Below are 10,430 nucleotides of genomic sequence, written 5' to 3'. Positions count from 1 at the left end.
GGAGCCTTGAACTCGGCCATCTCCGTTGATTTAAATTATATTAGCTTTGAGCCCTTCTGTTGTCGGGCCAGTTTAGAAGTTGATGAAACAGTAAATTGTTGCTGTAAAAGTAGGGAGCTTTGTGCTCTGCCAAGCAGGTGCCTGGCGGTTTTAGTCAAGGATTGGTAAATTTACAAGAGTGCAGTGGACGTGCCCTCCCCAGGCTATTGTGAAATTCAGGGGCAAACAAAGGAGAACGTGAATATTCACACAGCCGCCTTTCAGCGTGTGGCATTGCTCTGCAATATTTAAAGCGCTGCCCTTTTTGTGTGTGTGTGTGTGTGTATTTAGAAAAAGAAAAAAACACCAACAACCTCCTCAAAAATCAGAAAGTACCTGTTTGCGTTTTAAACCACATGGAAATCATCCGTGAGCAACCATATAATTTGATTTGCTAAGCAATCTGCGAGGCGATTGCACATCATTTATAATGTTCATTGAGCATTTTGCTTAATTGTGTCTCTTTTTGTCAAGGAAGCACAGCCCCCTCCCGGCTGCGGCCGGCACAAGTGGCCAGATTCCCATGGACCCGCAGACAACCGCCGGCCCTGCGCGGGGCTTTTCCCAAGCGGAGCCGTCACCACACGCACGTCTGGGGGGCGCGAGAAGGGCTCAGGTACGAGCTCGCTGTCCGAACCCGTTCTGCTCACAACCTGCAGCTTCGGCCGGTGCTGCCCGTCCAGGCTGCCGGATGCCTGTCTCCCCTCTCGCTGGGGCGGTGCGTCCCTCGGGTGGTTCTGCAGGTGCGGGACAGGCTCAGCGGCACCGATGCCGGGAGCGAGGCTGCTTCCCCTTGCCAAGCTCGGGAGAGGGGCTCAGGGAGGACACCTGAAAGTAGCACCAGAAGGAGAGGACAGACCTTTGATGCATGACTTTGCTGAAGTCCCCCCATCCTGTCCCCCTTCAGGTGCTTTGCAGTAGCTGGTCGCGCTTCCGCACGCCGAGCAACCTGCAAAGAGACGCGTTTAGTGGGGTGAGCCCCTCGCAGCCGGCAACCTCCTGCCTTGGCGTGGCGGGCGAGGTTCAGGCCCCTTCAAGCAGCGGGAGGCGAAGCCGAACGTGCCTGAGCCCTCTGGGAGCGGGACTGGGGCTGGCAGCCCCTGCGCTCCGGCGGAGCGAAGCCGGCAGCCCGCCCGCCGCTCGCCCGCACCTTTTGCCGGCCGCGGCCGCCCAGCCGCACCATATAATTTGATTTTCCCCCGTGCCCGTAGATCGATTGCAGCTCATTTGTTACATTCAGCGGCTTCTCGGGGAGGGAGAGCGGGGGAGAAGGGCGGGCCGGGGGAGCCGGCGGCACAAGTGTTGGGATTCCCATGGGCTGTGCCTGCTCTCCAGCTTGCCGCCCTGGCACCCCGGCCCGAGCGGCCGACAGAGGGGGGTTTGTAGACACGGTGACCTCCGCGATCTCGGCTTGAAAGAGCCTGAAAGGAGGCTGTTTATGCTGCATTACCAGGCCAGCGCCCAGGTACCAGCTCGGAGGGGAGTGCACACAGCCGAGCCGACCCCGGCTGCAGGTGCCTCCCACTCCGTCGGGCGTGCGAGGTCCCGGGGCCGCCCCGCCGCCTTTGTGGGGCCGCCGCCGCGCCGCGCTCGCTCCGGCAGCGATGCCGAGGGGGCAGCGCTTCTCCCCCCCTTATTGATGGGTCCCACGTGGCCGCGGGGGAAGGGGAGGGATCGCCGCGGACAGGTCTGCTCCTTCCGCACCCCCCAACGAGTCCCTGCTCCGGGGGTGCCGCCCGCAGGGCCGCACGGGTCCCGGGCACCTGCTTCCGGGGGCCAGGGGTGCTACAGGGCACAACCCGGAGGCGATGAAGGCTGGTGGGGCTTTGCTGGCCCGCGGGAAGCAAAAGAGCTCCCGCAGGCGTCTCTGCAAAGCAGGCTTCGGGCTCCGGTGCCTGGCAGCGCGCAGACCTGCCCGGGGTCAGGCGTGCGGTGGGACAACCTGAAGCCCCAGGAAGGCGTGCGGGTCTTCACCCCTCGCCTTCAGAGCAGGAAAGTTGTATAAAAGTGTACTAGCAGGAAACACACAATCCCCAACGTTGCACTGAGCAAAGCTTAGTTTAAATTACGCTTTTCCAATAGTAAACTGACCTGAGAAGACGCTATATTTTTCAATTCAATAACGTACCATTTGAAATCAGGAGTCGCAATACGGTTTGGTTTTTGTTTTTGGTTTTGGTTTTTTAATCCTTCCCTGGTAAAATATCGTTTACATAGATGTTGGCCCAACAACGAATTCGTCTTTTAAAAGCCTCCTGCATCAAAATTTGCATCCCTGAAAGAGTTCAGCACACCAAAGTATGCAAATAGAAGCTGGCTTTATAATCTTGAGGAAAATAGGGCCATATTCGGTATTTGCCCCCTGTGATTTTTAGGATCCTCGACCTCTTTTCTAACAAAACTCTGACAGGGTGAACACGAAGATTTGAGAAAATAGCGTAGTGCCTGAAAGCAGGAAGGGGGGGACTCTCGCTGGTTGGCTTTCTATGCCTGTGGTTTCATGGCATTGGATCAGCAATTAGACTTAGGAAAAATACGCAGGTAATGTAAGAGTAGGAGCTGGATTTTAGGCCTGAATGGGAAACCTGACGGACGTCTCTTTGGGGGACCTGGGGCTTTACGTTAGCTTTAGCTAATGCGTTTCGTTATTCTGGAGCACGACACAAGTTTGTAGCTATTTCAGAAGACTGGACCTCTGGCTCTTCACTACCTCAGACCACGCGTCTGCTCACTTATCTACCTTCTACCCATTTTCCGTCTCCTGACTCGTGAGGGCAAAACGTAGCAGAAAGGAGAAGCGGAGGAACGTTTGGATGGGGGACTTTGGAGGCGGCGGCGGGGGAGCTCGGGGACAGCGGGGCGCCTGGCTGCCTCTTCCCGCTTGGGGACAGCGCGGGGCTGCACTCCCCACGCAGCATTCCCGGGGGGCTCCGCGGGCGCGAAGCGGCAACGAGGACGAGCGCTACTGCTTATCACCGTGGGGCTTATACCCCGTCGGAGGGACTGGGGAGCAGCTCCCGGTCTCTTTTTTCTGCGTGGGTGACCGGAGGGAGAGGCTTGTCGCCCCGTTCGCCGCTAAGGCAGCCAGACGTATGGGTGTACGGATAGAAAAGGTGTCTGTCGGAGTCGGGGCAAATCCCTGGGAAATGCGAATGCCGCCGGGGCCCGAACCCTCCGGCACGGCCCGCCGTGCTAAGCGCCGACGGCGCTGGGGAAGTCGGAACGCGGGAGGGGCCGTTTCCATCCACGTTTCGTGCCAGAGCGTCTCCGGGTGTCGTGCGCGCTTTGCAGCGCCGGCGGGAGGGGAAACTGCTCCCGCTGGCCGGCCCCGAGAGACCCCGAAATGAATCTTGTCACTGGGAAGGGCTGGGCGCTGGGCGTCAGGGCGCTCTTTTTGTCCTGAAGAAGCAGAGCCGCTGCTGCGGGGCCGCTCACCCGCGGAGGAGGTCCTCATCGCCTTCCCAGCCAGGATCGGGGCGCATCCCTGGGTGAAAGTTCGGACTCCTCGGGCCGCGGCATGTACAGCGCCGAGCACTCCGGCAGAGACAGGGGCTGGAGGACCCAGCAGCCTGGGCGCTCAGGGTCCCCTCGATATAAGGCTGCGCGTCCTCTCATTATGCCCCCGACGGGGGACATTGCGTGGACCCACGGAGGGCTGGTGGACCAGATCCCGCATGCAACACTGCCCTGTCCCCATCTCCCACTCCATCTCTAAACCTTTAGCGACTCCTGGTCCCCGTGAAGGAGGCTGCCAGGTAGATTTTTCGTGTCATCATTGGCTCTGGAGGGAAGGCGGTGTGCCCTTTGGAGCCCCCCTCACTGGTTCCTGCCCTCGGGGAATTGAAATAACGAAGTGTCAGGCGCTAGTCATGTATTTTCTTTGCTGAAGAGTGGTGCGGGGTGGTGTCGTTGTCCTGAGCACGTCGCTAGCCCTCCTGGGGTGCAAGAGGGAGGCGGGTGAGACACCCGGGCAAGACAAATATTGAAAGAAAGGCGTTTGCGACACAAGCGGTGCTGGCCCAGGTGAGTTGCCGTGGCCAGGCCTGCGCTGGTACCGGATCCTGGTTTTCGCAAGTTTCCTTTTCGTAATGTCTTAAGCAACCAGAGAGGAGACTTCCGGCAGCTCAGGCAGTTCCTTCGGGGACGGTCCGTACTAATTTCTCGAAGTACAAGACTGGAATCGTTCATCTTTAAAACCGTCGTTGCTGCAAGGGCTGAACTCGGCACAGGGCGGGGACCGCTTTTGCCCCTGAGCCGGGCGTCGCACCGAGCGCCGCGGGGAGCGATGTTTCATTGCCTTCGCACCCCGGCGCACACGCAGAGTCCCAGCCGTGCCCGGCGAGAAGGAGAAGGGCAGTCTGTACGAGATGCGTCCCGCGTATCGCTTATCTCCCCTGGGGGGCTACACGCAAACTTTCCAAAGATCTGCTAGGTCTGAAGGATTTCAAGAGAGGCTCTGAGTCCCCAGTAGTTTGGAAACAGTGGGTTCCCGAAAAATCCCTCTGCTTCCTTGTGTGCTGCTGCTGTGCCGCCTCCACAGTGTGACATTCCCTGCCTAGCGCGGCAGGGCTCCCCCCGGATATGCAGTACCAAGGTTCGCCAAAGCAAAGTGGGACCAGGGCACACGGTTGCCCGTCCAGCGCCTGGGGAAGGGGGGAAGTCTCCGGGCATGGGCTCCCCCAGCCTCTCTGAGCACAGACAGTCCTTAGATCAACAGCGGAGATCCTACTTCTCCTTCCCTATCACCTCTTGAAGACTTCAGACCTGGTCCTCGGGAAGATGCTTCACCAACACACTAACGATAAATGCCCTTGTGCCTGTCTCGCCCTCAGGGACAAGGACAAGGGTAGGGACAGGGACAGACTTGTGGTCGAAGAGCTGTTCTGGGAGAAGGCTGGTGGCAGAGGCTTTGAGGGAAAATAGTCTTTTTCGGGAGGGGTGCTCCCCCTCTGAATCTGGCAGCGCTTGGTCTGTCTGACCTGGGGAACATGCTGTAGGCGGGTCGTGGGTCAGCGTCGGAGTGTGTGGAGTGTGTATCGAGGGGGTGCGGTAGTGACAGGCGCCACTCGACGTAGTTCGCTCATCGGCTTTGAATTGCCCGGCTCCAGCCGGAGTGGCACAAGCAAGGATTCGCCATCCCATGGTTGATGACTCCTTGGGCATGTAGGAGAGGGAACAGAGCCAGCCCTGTGACAAGGAAATCCCCCCGAAATCACCTCAATGTTGTTAAGATTTAGTTTTGCTTTCTTCTTTTTTTTTTTTTTTTTTTCGGGTGTTTCGCGATAAGAGCGACACAGATCCGAGAGGGTTTAATGCCTGAGAAATTTATACATGTGTTTCCAGATATGACGCCTTCACACAGAGCGCTCGTTCTCGGGCTGCACTCATCCCGGATAAGGTCATGCCAGGCAGGAAGGGAAGGAACTGGCTCATTTGCTTTCAAAAAAGGAGATTCTCCAACCTCAGTGTTGCCCGGCATGCCCGGTCCGCCCAGCCGCGGTCCGCGGGGCAGCGGTGAGGAGGGACGGGGCACACGTCCAGGTGTGCCCTAGCTGAGCCAGCAGCACCAGATACGTGCTCCTGTCCCCCGGGGTCTGCACAGGACTAGGGGCCGGGCTACTGACGGGTGACATGGCACAGGGGTGTGGGGACCGCGCTTCGGCTGCGCAGCGCGACTCTGGGACCGGCTGTAGCTGCGCTGGAGGCCCCTGGGGGCCGTGGGGATGCGGGGGATCGTGGGCTTCCCCGGGGTCCTCCGCCCCTCCACTCTCCATGGGGGGTCCCTGCCGTCCCACCAGCGCCTCACTCCCGGCTGCTGCGGATCCCCCACGCACCTACCCTGCCAGGGCTGAGAGCGCAAAAGAGGGTTCAGGGAATGCCCGCGGCATAAGGGCATAGCGCGGGCCCCTGGCGAGCCCCGGGGCGGGGAAAGGGAAGCCCCACAGTTCCCATGCACGGTCTGCAAGTGCCGAAGCTGTGTTTGCTCTCCCAGGTGGGTGCCTCGGCTCGGTGGGTCAGAGCTGTTAGGGAGGAGCGGTCCGGGGACGGAAGATCCCTCCTGCCAAGCTACGGTTGGGAGGACCGAGGGGCTTCCTGTCCGCTGTGCTCCGTGAGGCTCGGAGGGGTCCCCGCCGAGCACCGCTGGAGGAGCTGGAAGGGCGGGTGGGCAACAAGCTGGGCGAGAGCCAGCTGTGTGCCCTGGCCGCACAGGATGCCAGCAGCATCTCAAGGTTGCATGAACACGGTCACAGTTCAGGAGACCGAGGGAAGGGTTATACCCCACACTCGGCACTCGTGAGACCCTATCTACGTACTGCGGCCAGTTTTGGGCCACAGAGTACGGTAAAGCGTCGCCTCTCCATGGGGTGACTCCCTTCGTTTCCGCGTCCCAGAATGGTGGCAGCGGAACCTCAGGGCCTTCGCACGAAAGGTTCCTCCTTCCCTGCTCGTTTTATCGCGTGGTCTGTCTGCAGGCAGGACTTTCCAATAAGTGGCTCTTGCAAAGCTCTTTGTTTCATCCCGTGACTCACGCGTCTCACTGTCGTTATCACGGCGTTGTTAGCGGCTTTGAAGTCGAGTCATTTATTACTCGCCTGGAGCTGGCCCTGTCTTGCTCTGCTGATAGAGTGGGATACGTTTCCACTCGGGGTTTGATCTCTGCTTGTGCTGGTGGCACACTGGAAAGTCACTTTCGATAAACCTCGACAGACTTTGCCGGACAAACTATTGCAGCGCTAATGACAGAGATAATCCTCCTCTAATCTGCTGGGTAATCCATTTCACCCCAGTGAGAATTTTTAAGGCTTTAATCAGTGAGAGTCAGTTAGGAAATTATTAACAGGGCCACTGCCAAAAGAACTTGTCTTGAGAGGGCAATGGCAGTGGGAAAAGGAAAAGCGCAACAGGGCCCGATGTGGTCAAAATCAACGCACAGCCGGGCACAAGGACTTATTTTGATATTACTGTAGAACTGTCTTCAGCTCAAACGCAGCGAGAAACCCCGCGCCATCGATCCATCCTGCGCCCGCTACGACAGCGGCTCTGCCGCTGGCGGGAGCTGGCGGGCCCGGGAGTCCAGCAAAAGTTCTGGGGGGAGAAGCGCGGGGGTGTCGCCTCCCGCCCTCTGGTCGCTGCTAATGCGCCCATTTCGGTCAGCGGCTGGTGCGGAGAAATGCAGGGGCGGACCGGGGCCTCCTCGCTCGACGTGCGGGGAGCGCCGCTCTGAGCGGCTCCACGGGCTCCGGGCTCGTCCCTGGGCGGCGGGGCCGGACGGGGCCGGGCGGGGGTAACCGTCAGGCCCGCCCGCTCCCCCAGGTCCCCGCCTCGGCGCCGCCCCTCGGCCGGCGGGAGCGTCGCGGTGTCCCCCGACGGGGGGACCGGTCCCCCCCGCAGTCCCCCTCCCCGGCGCACGCTGATTGGCTGGCGGGGGCGGTCAGCGGCACGCGCCCAGGGATGTCGTTATAAGACTCCTCGCGTGCCGGCCCGCCGCGCCAGCCGGCTCCGGCCTCCTCCCCGGAGAGCGGGAAAGCGCCCCGGCCTCCCGGCCACCCAGGGGCAGGGAGGGCAGGGCAGGGGCGGGGGCTCCGTCGCCGCCGGGGCGGCTCGGCGAGCGAGCCGGCGGGAGCGGCTGGAAGTGCGTCCCGGCGGGGTTGTCCCCCGCCCCGTCCCACCCCGTCCCGTCTCGTCCTCACCGGGACCGGGCGCAGCATGGAGACCGTGCTGCTGGAGCACTTCCCCGGGGCGCTGGATGCCTTCTCCTCGCCCCCCTACTTCGACGAGGAGGACTTCTTTCGCGAGCCGCCCCCGCGAGACGCGCTGGCCGCCGACGGGCTGCTGGAGACGGACGTGGATTTCCTCAGCCGGCAGCTGCAGGAGTACTACCGCGACGGCGGCGATCCCGAGGGCGGGTACCGTTGCCCGGCGCCGTCCGCCACCTTCCCGCCGTCGCCCTCCTCTCCCGGATTCGCCTACGAGTGCTGCGGGGCGGCGGGCGCGGCGCTGCTGTCCCCCGGGGGGCGGCTCCAGGCGCTGGGCTCGGCCAAGCGGCGGCGGCGGGTGCGCTCCGAGGCGGAGCTGCAGCAGCTCCGGCAGGCCGCCAACGTGCGGGAGCGGCGGCGGATGCAGTCCATCAACGACGCCTTCGAGGGGCTGCGCTCGCACATCCCCACCCTACCCTACGAGAAGCGGCTCTCCAAGGTGGACACGCTCCGCCTGGCCATCGGCTACATCAACTTCCTCAGCGAGCTGGTGCAGTCCGACCTGCCGCTGCGCAGCGCCAGCAGCGAGAGCCCCAGCCAGCCCAAGAAGATCATCATCTGCCATCGCGGCACAAGTAAGTGGCGGCTCGCCCTGTTCCGTAAAGCCCGTCCCGGCGCGGCCCGGCTCCGCGCTCCGCAGGAATGCCGGCCCCAGCAGTAACCCTCTGCCTTTCTCCCCCTGTCCCCCAGGATCTCCCTCCCCGAGCGACCCCGACTACGGACTCCCCCCTCTGGCCGGTCACTCACTGTCGTGGACTGATGAAAAGCAACTCAAGGAACAAAACATCATCCGGACAGCCAAAGTGTGGACACCCGAGGACCCGCGGAAGGTGAACAACAAACCGTCCCTCAATGACATCGAGAATGAGCCCCCCTTCGACTTCATGGCATGAGGTGCCGCGCGGGTGGCCCTCGCCCCTCCCTGTACATGCTGTATGTAGAGACCTATATTGTAAATGTATATTAAGATCCAGACTCTAAGGGCAATCAAGTTTATTTATCTATTTATTATGGAGTAGTAATAATGAGGTAGAATCGTCTGTTTTTAATGTATAATTTATATAATTTATCCTGATTTTTTAAAATGCAATAGGTTTATTCCGCCAGCACCTTTTTTGGGGAAAAAAAATGCCAGAACCTGGGAAAATAATTTATTACTGCACGTGGACTCTTCCTGCGTTTGTTAATAATAAACCCGGATTGTAACTTGTGGAGCAGTGTGTTTGTGGGAGGCGGCTGCCGAGAGCCTCACCACATCCCGCGGCAGTGAAAGCCCGGCCCGGTCCCTAGGCAGGCGGGGTGAGCCCCGGGGCCCTGCGGGGCAGGAGCACATCCCGGCCGGCATCCTCCACTCAGGTGCCGTCCCCGCTCTGCCCTGTCCCCGGGTCCGGCTGCTTTTATGCAGCTGGGGGGTGGACGGAGACGCTGTCTCCTTCTCTCCACCCCTTTTGACATCCTCTCCTGAACTGCTTCCAACTGATGTCTTTGTCTATCTCTAGGAGGTTCCCTCCTTTCAGTGCCTCTGCTCGCGGTTTCCAGATGAAAGACCCGAGTCCCGAAACACCAACCTTGAGAGGGTTCCTCCGCCCTCGTCTTTGCCTTGCTCCCCCAGCCCCGCCTCCACGGTTGCGCTACCCGGAGCAGGACAAAGCTCTTCCCAAAAGTGCCAAGGAGGGGGGACCAGCCTGGGGGTCAGGCAGCCTTGGTCCTTGCTGGTGCGCAGCTCTGCGCTGGGGCTCGCCGGCTTCCCAGCCTTCCGCGGGCCGCGCTCCGACCGCGCCTGGCAAACAGCCCCCGCACCACTGGCCCTGGGGATGCCGCTGGGGGGCTGGCGGGGGGAGATAGCAAAGCCATCGTGCAACTGGTGGCAGAGTCTCTCTGGTAGCCCCAGCTCAGCGTGCCCGGCTGCTGGGGCGGGGGGGTTGGGGGGAGAGCTGGGCTGCACCTGCCCGGGAGCAAGGGGAGGGGGCGGTAGGGGCCTGCAGGGCCGGGAGGCTGCAAGTGCTACCGGCGGGGGCGGGGGGGCGACTCGGGGCTGGGGCGAGGGGCTTGGACCGGCGCTGCAGGTGCTGATTTTCCCGTGGCACCCGCGGCTCAGCCTCGACGGCTCGGCCCCCGGGAGAGCCCCAGATGCCCGGCCCGGCCCACGGCCGGAGCAGAGCTGTCCCCGCGCGGTGCCCAGGCGGATGGGAACGGCCCGGGTGAGCCAAGGTATAATTATTACTCATCATATACTGTACATCTCTCCCGCTCCCTCGGTTGCTTTTTTTTTTTTTCAAAGCTGCCGCAAAGTGGGAGCAATATGTTGCATGCATGCTAATTGCATTAACCTAGTTAGACACATTTAGTTCCCTAGCGCGGATGGCATGGATCTATTCCAATAGCAATTAGAGGAGCTACTTACCCACACAAACACGGCGAGGCCGGGCCGAGGGCGGGGGGGTGCTTTGCTTATTTATTTGCTCATTTTTCGTGCTGTCCTGGGCTGCCGGTGATGCTGCCCGGCTGGGAGCCTCGCCCTGTCCGGCAGCGGGCGGGAGGCGGGCGGCACCGGTGTCATTGAACTTAAACGGGGCCCTTTGGGCGAAAAAAAGAGCCGACCTATAATTCGATCTTGTCCTGTATTAGGACCTC

General features: G+C 61.1%; 1 protein-coding gene across 1 annotated transcript; it reads left to right on the top strand.

Moving 5' to 3' along the window:
• Nucleotides 1–359: 359 nt before the first annotated feature.
• PTF1A (pancreas associated transcription factor 1a) lies at nt 360–9,006 on the top strand. The gene is made up of 2 exons (XM_065050778.1): nt 360–8,371; nt 8,487–9,006. Exons 1-2 carry the CDS (start codon nt 7,747–7,749, stop codon nt 8,687–8,689), a joined length of 828 nt encoding a protein of 275 aa, XP_064906850.1. The 5' UTR covers nt 360–7,746; the 3' UTR covers nt 8,690–9,006.
• The last annotated feature ends 1,424 nt before the right edge of the window (nt 9,007–10,430 follow it).

Source organism: Columba livia, chromosome 2 (genome assembly GCF_036013475.1).
Source record: "Columba livia isolate bColLiv1 breed racing homer chromosome 2, bColLiv1.pat.W.v2, whole genome shotgun sequence".
In the NCBI taxonomy this organism is placed as follows: Eukaryota; Metazoa; Chordata; class Aves; order Columbiformes; family Columbidae; genus Columba; species Columba livia.
The sequence above is the reverse complement of the archived record's forward strand: the minus strand, read 5'-3'. Positions and strand labels throughout refer to the sequence as shown.

What these genes read in the sequence shown, in the direction of transcription:
- PTF1A (XM_065050778.1), top strand. Translation starts at nt 7,747, where the DNA reads ATGGAGACCGTGCTGCTGGAGCACTTCCCCGGGGCGCTGGATGCCTTC. An exon ending in CATCTGCCATCGCGGCACAA is followed by an intron (nt 8,372 to 8,486) that starts GTAAGTGGCGGC and finishes CCTGTCCCCCAG; the next exon opens with GATCTCCCTCCCCGAGCGAC.